At 41.1% G+C, this 17549-nt stretch overlaps 1 protein-coding gene across 4 annotated transcripts in view; it reads right to left on the bottom strand.

Moving 5' to 3' along the window:
* Positions 1-17549, bottom strand: part of SLC25A21 (solute carrier family 25 member 21) — a 281862-nt gene that overhangs the window by 1810 nt on the left and 262503 nt on the right. For 2 of the 4 annotated variants that reach the window (XM_083741769.1, XM_083741771.1), the window contains 5 exons: positions 14509-14568; positions 11891-11998; positions 5181-5345; positions 2536-2717; positions 682-734 (listed from right to left, as the gene is read on the bottom strand). In XM_083741769.1, coding sequence (XP_083597895.1) covers positions 682-734; positions 2536-2717; positions 5181-5345; positions 11891-11998; positions 14509-14568 — 568 coding nt within the window. The remainder of the gene's footprint in view (positions 1-681; positions 735-2535; positions 2718-5180; positions 5346-11890; positions 11999-14508; positions 14569-17549) is intronic. The other 2 variants (XM_083741770.1, XM_083741772.1) reach the window with 2 other exon arrangements.

Raw genomic sequence — 17549 nt, 5'->3', positions numbered from 1 at the left:
CATAAATCCTGGGCACAGGTTAGACTCAATGGGTTGTAACCAACAAAATCAACTTATTAGTACATGGACTTTTGCCTATCAACAGGACTTCTCCTCCTCCTTTTCTCCCTGCATGCCTCTGCACCCAACCACCCAGAGTAGATTTGCGGTTGTAGGGAGAGGGAATAAGGAAGAAGTCTGGTTGTACAAGTGAAAGTCCTTGCACCTAAAGGGGTGACATCATTCGGTACAACACAATTGAGGAGACTGAGAAAAGAGCCAATCCCATTTTTTCCTCCTCATGTTTATTTCTACATTTGCACGTCTACAGGTACAGGGCCATAAGAATTTGCAAATGGTATCTAGAATGCATTCTAAACACACAAGATGCTTATACACTTAAAAAGGTGTGTGCCTGATTATATGGATCAGCCATAAAGGAAGGTTTCCTTCCATGTTTCTGCCCCATGTTTCTGCAGGCAGCTATGAATGAGGCTGCATCAATTGCTATAAGAGCAATGAAATACTGCAATAAGGTATAAAAAACCCCAAAGTTGTTTAATTTCAATAATACAATGTTTGTATTTATATATATTTCGTCTTAATAATATTTAACAGTAATATTGAATATTAAGATAACATTTACAAAAATACCATCAAGGCAGGATTAAATGCACTAGATTTTTTAAATAAAAAAATTACCTGGTCCTAGTCTCATGATTTTAGGCACCAATCCTTTGTACAAGGCTAGAAATCTGTAGAAAACAACAAAGAATGTTTTTATTTAAATTGGTAGAGGGAGGGAGGAATGTATATTTGCTCAATTTCTGAGACAATGCGCTAAAAATGTTTGCGAAATAACAAATGTATACAATGCTTGGATTTTAACATCTTGGCCCAGGATAAATAGCAGATTAATGTTCAGCTACGGTGGCTTTGCTGTGATCCCTTCTACTCAAAACATGACTTTAATTAATGAGACATTTGCTATTTGTTAATAGCAGCTGCACTATACTTTTTTTTTAGTTGTGAACTTTCCAGAGAACTCTTGATATGAGGTGGTATGTAGGGTTTGAAAATAAGTATAAATACAAATGAAGTATACAAATGCAGTACACTAGTTGAACAATATTGCTGTGCCTGAGTTCTCACTTTAGAAGTATTTTACATACACTAAGTTCAGGGTGTTCCTTACATGCTAGTTTCAAAAATGAGAGAAATTATACTGCAGCAATTTGGTATGAATGCACCAAGTCAATGTTTGCATTCTCATCTTGCTATTGAGGCTAGCATGGAATGGTCAACACAAACGCTCCAATCTCTAAAGAAACAGAAACGAGGGAAAGAAAGACAGAGAGAAAGGCTAAGATTTATTTGTTGATCTCCATGTTCTCTATAAATTTTATGACCAGTTCTGAAATATGAACAGTTTTAATTGTCCTTCAGCCACTCTATAGATACATTCCAAGATCGATTGGGGCAAAGTAAGATGCAATCAAGTGGACATTTTTTAAAAATCTGTTAAAACGAAGTTCTCATTCTTTGTCCTGTGTGCTGGCCACTTTCTGGGATTCCGATTCTGGATTGTGTTTTCTAGTGCTACCACGAGAAAAATATTCAGTACATGTTGCCTGATGCCATTTGGATCTGAGTGGGAGAGGGAATGCCACTGGTTCAAATATTCCTCCTCAACAATTTCAACTGGAAAAAAATCCTAGAAAGTGGCAGAGTTATCAGGGTCTATTTTTCAGGATTGCCCAGTCGCTTACTTAAGGGAACTGGGACTTCTCCTCAGCTGCCTAGTATACAAGAATGAGAACAAGACAGGCTCATCAGCTGCTCTCTGAAAATGAGAAGACTATTATAGCATCCCATCCGTTCACCCCCCCCCCCAAAAAAATAGCACTTCTGTCAGGGGCTGCTTAGGAATTTTGTAACATAGGAAGCTGGCTTTTTACCAACAGAGTCCATCTAACTCACTATTTCTGACATTGACTAGCAGATTTTCAGACAGGTTTTTTTCTGGGCTCAACCCTACTTGGAAACGCTAGAGATTGAACCAGGACCTTTCACTTGAAAAGTATGTGATCCTATCACTGAGCTACAACTCTTCCGCATTCACAATTGGAGCAATAAAATAGAATATACGGTATATTTTCTAATTACAATACTGAGGTTGAAAGATGTCTATAGCTACCAGACTGATGCAGTGGTGAAAAAGTAGAAATGACTTGCTGCAGACTTGTTAGGATATTTTATACATTCTCTCTCTCTCTCTCTCTCTCTCTCTCTCTCTCTCTCTCTCTGTGTGTGTGTGTGTGTGTGTGTGTAGTAAATAAAAATCCAGAAAACTCAGATAAAGCAATACTTTTCCTTTGTAATGCTTATATGCACATTTCTGAAATGCTGCACTCTGGAGCGCTCCTGATACATAAGCACTGCGAAGGGTGGCTTTTATGAGCCTCATCAAATCTGAAATATAACAATGTGGTTTTATGGACTCATGTGAACAAGCCAGAGACCTGGATATTTATGATTGAAATAAGAATGCTTTACCCTTCTTCTTTATAGACCGTTGCCATAGTTTTAAAACAGGTCCTGTACTTCATCTCTCCAGGAACCGGCTGTGGTCCTTGAATCCGACTTTTTGCAACATCAAAAGGGATGTTAATAACTGAGGCTATTGTTCCTGAGGCTAGCCCGATTCCAAATTTCCTCAGAAACTCCAAGGTCGGATCCTAGATAAACAAACAAACAAAAAAGCAACAAACAAAAGGGGAGCGGGTAGGAGAGGGAGAAAATGAATGAGAGAGAGAGAGAGAAAGAAAGAAAGAAATTAAAAGAGGCACAGAAGCACCTCAATTGGTTAAAGACTATAAAGTAATATGCATTTAATCAGAAGTCTTGCACGACACGACACACTCCTGTTATTCTAGCGGAACACATTAGGATTTCCTACGCTGGGGCTTGTTTTCTTGACAATCCTATTGGCTATGTTTTTACACATGGTCTAAATTGCTGAAGTACACATTTCCTCACACAGGATTTATAAACACAGTTCATAAAGCAAGACCGGTACGGCATATGGGGATGATTTGTATAATTGGGCTTCACAATGTACTTAGTATTACTGTATCAAAACGGGAGAAATCCAAGCACACTATTAGCTAATTGGCCAGAATATTTTACAAATGACAGCAACTTCCACCATGAAGCCTACTAAAATGCTCATTTGTGCGTTGGACCCCCAAATGTTAAATTAAATAAAGGCTAATCTCAGTCTGCTGCTTTCCCCCTCCAGGTTTTTTACATTTAGTTTCACGTGTAGCTGATGCACTGTACTAAGCAGTAACGGCTTCCTGCTATTAACAATCCAACAGCGGTGCAACTGCAAAGCAGACAGCAGCGCCCTGTGCATTATAAACAGTAGTAACTCGCTAAGCTAATTGGCTGAAGAATTTACAACACATTGTTCCCAAAGCCGACTATTTTGCCCTGGCTTAAAAAGGTAGAAACTGGCTGTAAAGTCAGCCTTAAAACAACATTTTTTCTGTATGGGCTGAGACAATCCAACTGTGTTCATATTTCCTCAGACAGCCTTCCTACCCTGGAACATCAAAGTGCTCAATTAGTTTATTTGGAAGTGAAATTTTCCTTAATAAAGTCTAATCCCATATGTGTGAACGCTGGGAGCTGCCAGAGAATGTTGTCATATTGGATTTCCTAGGTACTTTACAATATGACTTCAAGAAACCCCTTTTTTCTTGCATCAGGGAAGCAAGAAAAGACCCCCTAATTTCTAAACAATATAGTAACATAGAGAGCACATTTGTTGCGACACATTGTCAGAAGATTCCTTAGAGGGAGCAAAATAGGCGTAAAATCCACATGTGGGATTGGGCCAGATTCTGTCTGTCCACACTAAAAAGCTCCAGTTTTACATCTTAAAGCTCAAGACATAGTTTATTTTAACTATAATGTGAAGAAGCGCAATTTTAAATTAATATAATTAATGCATTATCAGAGAGGATATAAGCTGCTAATGGAACTTGTAATTTTCCTGTTAAGATGACTGGATGGGTTCACAGCAAGTTTTGGAAAAATGGTAGAGAATACTGTATGTTAAATACAGGTCAAAAATGGGAAGGAACAACTTTACTTGGAGACTGGAAAAGCAGTATAATAACTTACTATAAGAAGCTTTTGGAAGACTGTCAAATAACAACCCAACATATTTGCCAGGCTGCTGGCATAAGTTTTATATACTGAAATCAGAGAACAAATTATGAGCAAGTTGGTAGAGAGACTTATCAGCAGAGGAACTTCTGCTGTAAGTTTTAGAGTTTTTGTGGCATGTTGCAAGTGTTGGCGAAGCCACCACAAAAAGGAAGCAGGTGATTGCCAGAATCAGACACTGTATGATAGGCCTGTATGCACTGTGAGTAGGATGCATATGCCTTAGGACCTCTATGGTTTAGGAATTGGATACACTAGTTGCTTCCCTTAAAGCCCTATGGCCTCATCATTATCATAATTGAAGTTAAATATCCTCCCAGGGAAACAACACAATACAGTGTTGGGTTAAAGGAATGATAATGAGCTGTGGGGCTTGGACACCCAAATCTGCCTTGTACTCATGTCATAATTTTGGGCAAGTCTGTTGTTTCCTTAGTGTGTGTCATTAGTTTGTTTTCTAAAAAATGGGTGTTGCAGAAATAAATGCAGAAGCATAGGGTTGATAACAGGGCTTGTGACTCTGCCTTATCTCCAGCTTGAGGTCTTGTCTTCATCTAGTCCAGTTTCTCCCAAACTTGGGTCTCAAGCTGTTTTGGGACTACAGTTCCCATGATCCCTCATCACTGGTCCTGCTAGCTTGGGATGATGGGAGGTGTAGTCCAAAAACTGTTGGATCTAGTTCAACATGGTGTTTCCAACAGTGGCTTGCTAAATGCCTCAGGGAAGTTGATAAGCAGGGCAACAGGGCTACAGAATTCCTCTGTTGCTTCGTTCTACATCTGACATTCATAGATATTCTGCCTCTGAACATGAAAGATGAGGATGGTGAGAAAACTAGAATTAGCTGGCTCTGCCTGTCACTGGATATGCCTACCTTTGACCTCCCTGCCTTTTGCTCTATCAACCACAAATGGTCTCATTCCTGACTATATTATGTTTCTTATTTTATAGAATGAGGCACCCACCTTGCTGACGGGAACAATATTTTTCACATTGAAGTAGAAACCAAAATAGACCATATTGAAAACTCCATGACGTCCCAAGGTAGCAGACAAGCCTTTGTTGAGTCCCTGGAGCCCCAACCCATTGGCCTGAATAATCTGCCGAGCTTTGGCAAAGGTAGATGGCTGCTGTATTGGGAAAAAAAGCAAAGTAACCATAAAGCATAAGCCCCTTTTCCAATTTGATGCTTAACCAATCTCTGTTGTAGAAGACAATAAATGCAATGGCACAATCCATATTAAAATATAACCAAATACAATAATTTGCCAAGTAAGCAGATGCACATGTGAATAGGTAACAAATATAAGTGCATCTGTTCTGAACTCTACATGCATGCACATTGATGAATGAACTAGGAAAGTTCTCCCATACACAGTAGTCAGGGAGGGCTGTCATCCTCTCCTGTTACATCGCCCTTAGGAATCTAAGAGGCTGCCATGGATCCATTGAGCTTAGCATCATTTGGGAAGCTCAGAATGAAAGGGAACTTCAATGGACTTCAATGAAAAAGGGCCATCTCAGTGTGTGTCTAGGGGGATGTTCTGCTGCTGGTGGAAATGGTGGGATGAGTTCCTCTGTGACAAGCAGCCATCTTAGGCGGTGGAAGCACCTCCCCGCTCACTCCACTACTGCCACGAGCAGTGGAACATGCCCTTCTTGCCAAGTTTTGGGGAGAGAGAGGCATTCAGGTGTGTGGTGTTTCGTTTCGTCTTCACGAAATCCCTTGCATAATTCCCCCCTCTCACCAATGGGCAGAGGAGGCCTCTTGAGAGGTAATTCAAGAGGTGGTGGCCCAGGAGAGGACTTTATCTGTGACAGTCCTCAGGTTGTGGAATTCATTCCCTACAGAAGTTCCTTTGGCACCTGTCATATGCTGAAGGTGTGCATTTCTTTACCCCGGCACCGGACATTTGAGTGGGAGAGAGAGATTTTGAACCCACCCTATTCTCTTGACTGCAATCTCTTCTTTTTTTAATTTTAATTTTTTTAAATTAAAGTAATAATCATAAATAAATAAGAACAAACATGTGCACCCCACCACCGAGACCATTCCATTGTAATTATCCAACCTCCCAAAATTTCAACAGACTACAATCTCCTTTAAGTGTTTTAGCATTGTAATTTTAGATGGTTGAAACCTCCCTTGGTTACCTTATGGTAAAGAGTGGGTAAGAAATCATAGAAGATAGAATTGTAGTATTTTAGAGTAGGAAGGGATCCCAAGGATCCCAAATAAATAAATAAATAAATAAATAAATAAATAAATAAAGAAAGAACGAACTGTCAGAGGCCTAGTTTTGATTATTTTAACTATAAGATCTGGAAACTCTCGCATTCTAGGCAATAAATGTATCACAAGCCAGATAAAAACAATCCTGTTCCTAGACATATATTTCTAATGAACAGTTGAAGATATTCTAGACTCTGTTAGGATATTTCCGTTCCACCTTAAAAGGGAGCAGGATGTTTGTGTCACAGCCTGCGTATTTCCTGTTCACAGGATGTTTCTGTTGTGTCTATGCTTTCGTTTCTCTCTGGGTGTGCCTGAGACATTGAAGCAGGCAGTCATGTTTTCTCTTTGTTCTGACCAACGCTGAATAAAGTTGTAAATAATGCTCTCCTGCGTGCATCTTTCGCTGTGCGAATTCTGCTGATAGAGCGTGCGTCAGCTCTGGAATGTGGCAAGCTATTTCTGGAGCTCATGTCACTAATTGAATAATACTGCATGTCTATGGGAGATCGATGAATCGTCCGGAATTGACGTGGGGCATGATGGCCTTTGTCTCCCTGGCAGTATCCCAACAGACTCTTCCTTTGGCTTCTCTTGCTTATTTTGACTATAATATCTGAAAATATAATAATATTTTGACTATAATATCTCACACTTTCAGTCAATAATTGGAACCTGTGGCCCTTCAAATGTTGGACTCCATCTTCCATCATGACCATTGACCATGTTTGCTGGGACTAACAGGAGTTACATATAATAAGAAAAGCCCTGCTAGATCATACCAAAGGCCCATCTAGCTCAACATCCTGTTCTCATGGTTGCCAATAAGATACTTATCGCAAGTCTACCTATCTTGTTGGAGAGCACCAAGACCAGAAGGGCCATAGCTTCCTTACCCTTGCTTTACACGACACTTGAACCACAACCACAAAATATCAGTTTCCTATAAAAATATTCCTAATAACCATTGTAAACATTCCTTCTAAATCAGCCAGGGAGAGGATACTTTCAGATTACAGGAACTGTGTAACTAATTTGTGTGACCATTTCTAGAGTCTTAAACTTTTAGAACTCCAATGCATGACTGTGGAAGATTGCTTTTAACGTTTTTTACTGTTATGTCTTTAGCCCCAAGTTAAAGATTATTTTTTCTTGTCAATTGTTTGCTTGCTTAACTTTGCTTTTCACTAATGTTACCTTTGCGTAGTCAAATATTTAATTAGAAAGGCAAAACTTGACTTCCGCAAGGATGCTTAAACAGGGAAATGAAGACAATTTTGACTACTGCTTTGTAAACGGTACTGATTTCAATGCACTTATTTGTTTAATGAGCTCCCATTGCAAAATGCCAGCAAAAATGACCAACAGATGATCCAAATAATATCTAACCCACCAGTTTAGTGCTTATTCAGGTGACAAGCAAGCTGAATTTCCTTTTAATATTTTGTTTCACTCAGATTTACATATAGCTAACAGGTATCTATGATTCACTTTGTAAGAGTAAAAAGCAAATCTCACACAAAAACAGACTATATGGCTGCAATAGAATATAGGGCTTTATTGTGAACTTCCCAGCAAGAACTTAATGCCCAGGGAGAGGCATACAAATGTCATAACAATATAAACAAATTGCTCTGGTTATATTTACCTAGGTCTGTCCAGACCATGATTTTAGTACGCTGCAAGCAGTCTCAATAAATAACTAGTGATCTATTTAAAGAGTGATGTATTTGGAAAAGGCTTATGTAAAAAACATACAACTGATTCTGTAAAGCTCATTAAGCTTGTTCTGAAAAGAAATGATAAAAATTCAAGGGGCAGGGAAGGATTCTTGGATTAATGTGTTGCATCTATGGAAATGTGTGGTATGAGCCAAGTTATGTTAGGGGAGGCATTAGAAGTGCAACTCTATGTTTACTCAGAAGTGAGTCTCGTTGAATTCAGTGGGGCTAATATTATTATTATTATTATTTATTAAATTTATATTCTGCCCTTCATCTGAGGATCACATATTGAGGTCATAGCTGTCAACGTTTCCCTTTTTAAAAGGGAAATTCCCTTATTCCGAATAGGATTCCTCACAAGAAAAGGGAAAAGTTGACAGCTATGATCGAGGTGAGTATAGAAGAGCAGTTAGATAGTGCAATCCTAAACCTGTCCATTCAGAAGTACACTTGATTGATTTCAATGAGACTGAGTGCAGTCCTACAGCCCTCTGCAATGTTGATGGATCAAGAGAGGTAGGATTGAGCATGGCCACCTCTCTGCTGGCATAGAGGAGCACCACTGCTGGCGGAGATCCTGAGCTCTGTTTAGCAGGTGGAAAGCTATGACTAGTGGTTGTCCTGCTACTTGTAGCCAGCAGAAAACCATGAAAGATAACCATGGGGAGAAGGCACCAGAGGCTTTGAATTTACAAACAATCAATGGCACAGCCCTAGGCAGTGTGGTGGCAGCAGGAACAAGGGAAAGGCACTGAAATCTTCTCTCTGGGGACCTGACTGCTTACTCTTTCACGTTAAGCCACGGTTTTTCTCATTTGTGATATACAAACTGGGTCTCAGTATAATTGATATCAGTCGTGGGGAAGGAACCCTGGAGCATTGTTGTTAATCACTTCACTCTGAAGTTTGCAATTTGCTTATTACACATAAGCAGGGTATACTATTTCATTTTTGTGGCTACCTTAGTGTCCGAAGTCAGATGAGTCTGTACGGAAAACGTCCCCCACCCCAAAAAAATCTAACTTATTTAAATGAGGAAAGGAATTTTCTGTTTGTTTTCTTTAGAAAGTTCTTGAGCATTTCCCAACATGTCAAGACATACGGTTTGCTGGTAGATTCATTTCTGCTGCATTTGAAGTAAAGAAAATGTGTTTCTTTAAGTGAGAGCCCTGAATAAAAGGCATACAGAATAACTATATTATATCCAGCAAGGAGGTGGTGAAGTATGCTGGGGGCTTCGGTTATCTTTTTGTGCTTGAAGTGCAGGTGGTCTCCGTGCTCTGGAAAGCAAAGACTCCAACTGCAAAAGCAGCTACCCTATATGGACATTGTTGCAAATGTCCATATAGACTTCCAACAAGAAACTGTTCTGCACCCACCAAGCTAGCTGGCTTTAAAAGAGAGTTAGACAAATGCATGAAGAAGAGGGCCACCAATGGCTACCATGCCCTCCAACACGTTGAATCCTAAAACCGGGATGCGCATCTTACTATCCATGTTCCTGCATGAGACATGTGACTCATGTGACATCACGGAGCCCAAAAGGTTGCAGGTTTTTTGAGCCCTGCATTTTGGGGTGTCGCACGAGATCACAGCCCTGCACGAGATCTCGGGGTGAAATTGTGCAAGATCAAGGCGACGTAAATGGCAGCTGTGCTCTTGTGGGTAAAAATGGGATATCCCAGTTTTTATTGGACATTTGTGGGTTGTGCGTGACTAGCCATGATGGCTATCCTCTGACTACACAGCTGGAGGCAGCAATTCTGAATACCAGTCACTGGAAACTACAGGAGGGGAGAGAACTCCTGTGGTCAAATCCTGCTTGTGGGTTTCTCACAGGCACTTGGGTGACCACTGTAAGAACAGGAGTTCAGCCTACACTCGAGTAGGACTCTGGCAGAGACACATGCCCAACTGGCATGTTCTCTCCCTTCTGGTCTTTCGTTTGGGAGCTTCAAAAGCTTTCTTTTGCCCAAACATCACTGCGGAACACTTAGGGATCCGCCGAGTTTGTGCACCTTGCGTGACAGACCTCAGCAACTCAGCATTTTGGCTAATCTACTTTATTTACATATAAACACACACAGAGCACTGCAACATGGCTCCCTCTCTTTCTAGCATCAGACAGCAAAGAGAAAAAGAACAAAGGACAATAGTCCCACTTCATGGAACACAGTAACACAAACATCCTGTTTCCATCACTTCCCACTCTGTGGAGTCAAAACATAATACCGTCATGTGAAAGACAACAATCCCATGACTGCAATCATGGATCAGGATTTCTAACAGGGAGAGCACTTCTGTGCTCAAATCCTGCTTGTGGGTTTCCCACAGGCATATGGGTGACCACTGTAAGAACAGGATGCTGGACTTGATGGGTGATTGACAATGCTGCTTGAAGGTTATCACTCCAGATCAGCGGCGTAGCTAGCCACTCGAGTGCCAGGTGCGGCACGCATGCCCTGAAGCCGGGGACAGGGCGAGCCGCCCATGGGGGAGTGGGAGCCTCTTCCACTGTGTGGAGCCTCTTCCACCTCCCCCTCATCTGTAGGGTGGCGGAGGGAGAGGCGGAGGGCAGACGCAAGTCCCACACTGCCACTTCAGGCAGCACAGAGCCTGCAGGCACCCAAGCCACCACGTCACTCCCAGAAGAGACGTGTGGCTCGGGCACACTGAAGGCCTGCAGTAAGTGTCGGCCCCTACGGTGTGGCATCCAGTACAAGCCACATTTTGTTACATTTGTTGACTGAACTAAAAAGTTTCATGAGCCCAATTTTTATTTTTTAAAATTCATTTTTTTGTCATTTTGTCACCCCCCCCCCAGTGATGACAGCCAGGGCAGCTGTCACCCCCCCGCACCCCTTTTCCTCCGCCACTGCTCCAGATCTGCCCTATCAGGAGTGCCACTCTGGGGACAGTACAGTGGTACCTCAGGTTAAGAATTTAATTCGTTCTGGAGGTCCGTTCTTAACCTGAGGTACCACTTTAGCTAATGGAGCCTCCTGCTGCCGCCGGAGCATGATTTCTGTTCTCATCCTGAAGCAAAGTTCTTAACCCAAGGTACTATATCTGGGTTAGCAGAGTCTGTAACCTGCAGCGTCTGTAACCTGAAGCGTCTGTAACCCGAGGTACCACTGTAATGAGCTAGTTGGGCCAATGGTCTGGTTCAATATAAGTCATAATCTTCTGGCCTAACAAACGTAAGAGTCTATATGTACTGTAGCTTTGAGCACCTTCATGCTCTCTTCTATTAGTTGATTTTCAGCATGTTAGTAGAATACTTTTTTTGGGGGGGTATTTACTGCATAATGTTGAAAAACCAAATTGTAGGCTTACCATTCGAACTGTAAAGTTTAGAGAGAGGATATATATTTAAAACAAAAAGCTGCTTCCTTTCTATTCTTCTCCCCTTCCTCCTATCCCCTTCCCTTTGTTCTGTGCTGGTACCATGCCATTTCCTGACCATTACAGAGCAAAGGATACCCTAGGAACATTGATGAGGCTCCGCCAAATACTTATTTCCCACCGCATCGTCCGTATCAAATTTGCTTCTCCAGCTGTTTTGAAATGGCAACACTTAAACTGGGACCATCACTTGTTTTAAACTGCCCCAAGAGATTCCCCTCTTCCTACAGCTCGCTCTTGATTAACATTCTATACTTGTTATCCAAGCACTTGCGTTTCCCAACATATTGAAAAAATATTCCAGTTACCATACCTCTGTGAAAGCATCCCGATTTGCCTGGAGGCTAACCTTGACTACTTCAAAAGGGTTAACCACAACTGCTTCTGTTAGCCCGGATCCCAAGCCAGCAACTGCAAATGTCTAAAAGAGTTAAATCAATCAGTTTTCATGCACACTGCGGTAAAACATCCCCGTACATCACATTCTGAAGTTGAGCATTAAGCTGACTGATATGATGAAAGTCGAGAGACCTACCCTTGTGCAGTAGTATACCATTACTAAACAGCTTTCGTCCTTGATTAGATGTTGACAGTTCATGCAGAAGAAATTACAAAAGCCACAAACCACATTCCAAATATTCCAAATAAAATGTCAAAGTCCTATCAACAACACATTCTCTCTAGATGGGGGTGGAGAAGCTTTGTGACTGATTTTAAGAAGTGCATATGTGGTAAAGCTTGCCCTCCACATTCTGTTTAAGGAGAGTTTTGCCTCGTGAAGAATAATTTACACGTTATTATGAGTATAATATAGACACAAAGGCAGCTCTTAAAACCACTTACCAGGGAAGTATAAAACAGTGACTTAATTAGGTAGTAAATCTAATACAAAGAAAACACAGGACTAAATAACTGCGCTTCCCAGTTCAGCAAACAATTGCCTTAGAATAAAAGTTTTCCAAGGCAGATTTCACCTCTGAAACAACTTAAGTAAAGTATTAGTAACTGATGGCAAATATTTATATACCCCAAATAGCATACTGGTTGGTGCTATGGCATCATTAGAATGCAACTGACAGTCAAGGCATTGACATAATACGGTAAAACAGAGTAAAATCACTTAAGAGTAAAACTTTTTTCTTTAAAAAAAACACCTTTCCTAATATTGAGCACTCTGGTAATAACCCAGTAGAGCCTTAGCTGTGTTTAAGAACATTGATTTCAGTGGACTTCTATTTCATATTATTTCCTAGCATGCAATACATTTTGATTGCAGTGGGTTTTCTGAATTCTCTGGCTCTTCCAAAGACAGCTGAATCTTGGAGGAGAGTTCATTTCTGGAAAAGCTTCTGACTCTACATGGGGTTGGAGGAAGAATAGAGAAATTGCAGAGAATGGGAGGAAGTGTTTGTGTGTGGCAGAGGCTGAAATCGCTACATACTGCTAAGACCCACTGAATGCACTGGGGCTTGCTTCTGAGTAAAGATGGATTATACAGTGGTGGCCTCTTTAGACCCTGCAGTTCATAAGTAAAACAGAATCAGCTTCCAGTATTCTTCAACATACTGAGTGAATAAGCTGATGAGTTGTATGTGACATACAGCCAGATATAATCATCATACCAATATGCATACAATAATGGCACAGCCCATTGCCACCACAGGTGCAGAAATATAATCACAGTTGATTTGAAGTGGGCTGGGTCAAAATATAAACCACTGGAATCAATGGGTTTAAACACACTCAAATCTATGATGGAATATAGATGGTGTAGACCCCCAAACCAACTTTTTATCTGCTGGGGAGAAATTTGTTTTCTTTTTTGTGAACTCTGCCAGATCTAGAGTCTTTCTGCCTGACTTCAGGTACATCTCTTGTTTGCCTTCACCATCTCCTTGCCGAAAAGCCCTTGAATCATTACTGTCAGTCTCCTCTGCCAAGGCTTTATAACATGAGAAGTGTTCCATAGTCTATGAAGCGCGTGAGTAAAGAATGCTGTACACCAAAATACTGTTTTCTCCTAGAAAGCAAAATGAATCAGAGCTTTCACTGTTAAAAAGGTATGTGGCAACTTTAAGGATTTACGGTATCTCATGTTCTTTTGGAAAAGTGGCAGTCCGCAAGAAAAGAAAAGAAAAGGGAGAGAGAGAGAACCTTCAAGGACAATGTAATAACAATAATATAACTAGAATAGTAATAACTCAAAGTGTCTTCATTCTGACTTTATATCACGCTGGCCAATTATGCAAATTCTAATGAAAGGTCTCTTCCTTTATATGGCGAGCAAAAATATGCCTGTCACAAAACTTCCACTGAGAGAGCCAAACTCCAGAAATGCTTCCAATCCTATAACTTGTTTAACCAAGAAATCTATAATCCAGATGGTCAGGAGTTTTTGGGTTGTTGTTTTTTTGCTAGTGCACTCTTCCAATTTGCTTTCCGGTAACAGCATTAAAGTCACATGGACTGATTCCTGGGTGGCCAAGTTCCTAGGATCTATGAGATGCATCCTGCCCAAAGATCTCCAGGCACAAATTCTCTTCCATATTTTGCATAAACAAAGAGGGTGGGATCCAGAGTGGCAGGAGCAGCAGCCGCACTTGTACAATGATACAAAGATCCTCCTTCATGTGGACCCTCTCTGAAAAGTCCCCTATCAAGGTCCAAAATTAATGTGGGGCTGCCATTGGAAGGATGTTTTACTCTTCCACTGTGTGTGAGCAAAAGTTCTTTCTGCTAGTCCACAAAGCATATGGATCTAACACACTTTTTCTCTTCTCTCTCGGACTTGTCCCTCCATTCATGTGTCTTTGCTCAACCTACTTCATTATATTGATCAATGTGAGGGGAAAAGGAGAAGGAGAAGGAGGAAGAATGGGAACTATAGTAACTCTCCTTATTCCCATTACAAGAGTGTATAACATTACTTACCAGTGCTGGTGACAGTGAAACATTTCCTAGTAATTTCTTGTATTGTTCAAAGGTGAAAAACTGGAAAGTAAATAGAGTGAAATTTAAAACTCAAGAATGGAGTAGAGATTCTTATCAGAGAAAACTGTTTACCTTTATTGGTCTAACAAAAGACAAAGAGAATGATTTGATCTGGTGGTCTGTTGTTGAGTGATTAGTTCTACACACAGGGCTTTGGTTAAATTTGAATCAGGCAAATTTTGTTCTCATATCACTTAAACATATACTGTATTAGAAATATTCAGACTATATATATACACACACACACACCCATATATACATATACATACAGATACCAAGCACTCAATCCCATTACAGCAGCTTTGTATTTCAATATCTTCTTTCCTCTTAGCCCAGAAAGAAAATAATAATACTTTCCAAACTGCTTCAAAAATCAAATAACCATTAACCATTTGTCATTTGTATAGCTTATTGTGCCAAGAACAGACTGCTCCTTACCAAACAGTGCAAATCTTTCCTCCTTATTCCAGATAGTGAATACAGGGCAGTTTTCTCTTTTTTAAATTGTCATTTAATATCAATTTAAACAACTTAGACTGATCCCACACTTGCAAAATCCATCATTGTTGAGATCAGCAATACTGTGCTATCACGATTTGAGCAGTTGACAAAACAATTCAAAATTGCTCCAGTCTTTGGTACAGGAATCATTCCTTTAAAACTTGGTAAGAACATTGTTATTGGATCAAGCACAGTATTAACATTAAATATCACCATCGCTATTGGGTTGTTTTTTTAGAACCAAAACAAAACAATGGTTTGAAACCAGAGGTACACAAATGTAAGGCTGCTTGAACCTGGACTTTTCCACCCCCGGATCCCCAGATAACTTTTTAAAAGCAGATTTTCCAACTGCGCAAATTTCTCACTAGAAACCCCCACACTAAAAAGAAGGGCAGGAAATACAGTAAACACAAGTAGTGCTTTGCTCCTTGCTTACACTATGTATCAGTGGCAATTTCTGCATAAGAGTCAGGAGAGCTTATCCATAATACAGCAATGGTTCATTCATGGATCTGCCTCCATTCAGTAACTAACAGGTGCAAAAAATGAGTAATTTAAGGGCATTTACAAGGATGTGATGAAGCATTACCTGCACAAAGATGACAAAAATGTGGTTCGGGCCACAAAGAAGGTATTTTAATATGGTTTTGGCAGTTTAAGTATGAAAACTGAGCACATTCTTCCCTTACAAAATTTGTGCACATGCTTACATGCTGCCCCTGTCACAGCCTTTGGTTAGGTGATGAATAAACGCAAAGACCCAACATGTACAATTCCTCTCCTCTCATTTTTCACACTGTACATTATCAGCTCTCCAACAGCACATAATTTTTCTCAGTTCCACAATTTGCACACTAAACACACACACCCTTTGAGCCCCACTCCACAAACCTTGCATGACATTTTGAATGTGGTCCTGCAGTGGGAAGGGAAAATTGCCCCAAGCCATCACTCTCCATGGGCATGTGGGGGTGGAGGTAAATGTCAGCAAAGCTGCTTTCTGCAGCAATTGGCTGTGCGGAGATTCTCATGGCAAAATCAGCCACACAGCTGATCCAGCAGACTGGAACAGTAACTTCCACAATCCTTTCTGGGTACTTCTGCACGACCAAGTACCCAGCGGAGAACTTGGCTGCATAGCTGTACCATGTCTCTATCTTCCCCACACTTGCCATCACAAATGGCCTCGTGGGCCAAAGTGGGAGTTGCACCAAGCCAAATTTGGCCTGCAGGATGGAGTTTCTCCACCCACTTGATGTAGAGGATTTACATCAGGAAGACTAGTCTTACAGTAAGAGATGTTCGACAGTGGATCGGACTCCAACCAGAGGTGGTGGACTGTCCTTCCTTGGAGGTTGGATGGCCATCTGTCATGGATGCTTTAGTTAAGATTCCTGCATTGCAGGGGGTTGGATGACATGACCCTGGTATCCCTTTCGATTCTCCGATTCTAGGATTCTCCTTGCTGAATCTGTTATTTCCCATCACTATTCTCTGGCTTTGACAACTGCTGCCAGCACTATTTTGAGGATACCTAATGCAATAAAAAATACCATGGCATTCTCACGCACGGGATACATTCAGAAATGACGCTTACATTTAAAATTTCAGAGAAAAGACATTGAGTGGGTAACACTGCTCCGCAGCTGGCAACATGGCTGTACCCTGGAGCAGAACTGTTTTCACTGACATCCAATGAAGGGGTCCTTGGGGGGGGGGGTGTAAGGGAGTCTACCTGCAGCAACTGCCAGTGGCTTCTTGCGGAGCACCAGCTCAGACCTTGAGAACCATAGTTTTTGGTGCAATTCTCCTTTTCAGCATGCTCAGGCTGCTTTGTAAAGTGTAACATTTCCCTTTGCTCCAGTTCACCCCATTTGAAACCGGTTTCACACATGGTACCCTTGGAAGAAGCATTCCACCCTACCATATTTCTGTCAGGAGCTCGTCTTACACTCAAGTAGGACCCTGGTAGAGACACATGCCCGACTGGCATGTTCCCTCCCTCCTGGTCGATCGTTTGGGAGCTTCAAAAGCTTTCTTCTGCCCGAACATCACAGCGACCGATGCCAACAGACATCGGCACATTTAGGGATCTGCAGAGTCTTCGCAGTTTGCATGACAGACCTCAGCAACTCAGCAATTTGGCTAATCTACTTTATTTACATATAAACACACATGGAGCACTGCAACATGGCTCCCTCTCTCTCTCTAGCATCAGACAGCAAACAGAAAAAGAACAAAGGACAATAGTCCCACTTCACAGAACACAGTAACACAAACATCCTGTCTCCGTCACTTCCTACTCTGTGGAGTCAAAACATATACCGTCATGAGATAGACAACAATCCCATGACTGCAATCATGGAGCAGGAATTCTAACAATTTCTACCAGGGCTTCTGTCATACTTTTCTCCCAATATTTAACTCTCCTTTGACACTAAGTCCACAGGAGTATGGAGTACTGGGCCAGTTGCAGA

Source organism: Podarcis gaigeae (genome assembly GCF_964106915.1).
Source record: "Podarcis gaigeae genome assembly, chromosome: 1".
Classification (NCBI taxonomy): domain Eukaryota; kingdom Metazoa; phylum Chordata; class Lepidosauria; order Squamata; family Lacertidae; genus Podarcis; species Podarcis gaigeae.
This window is presented reverse-complemented; position numbering and strand designations above follow the sequence as displayed.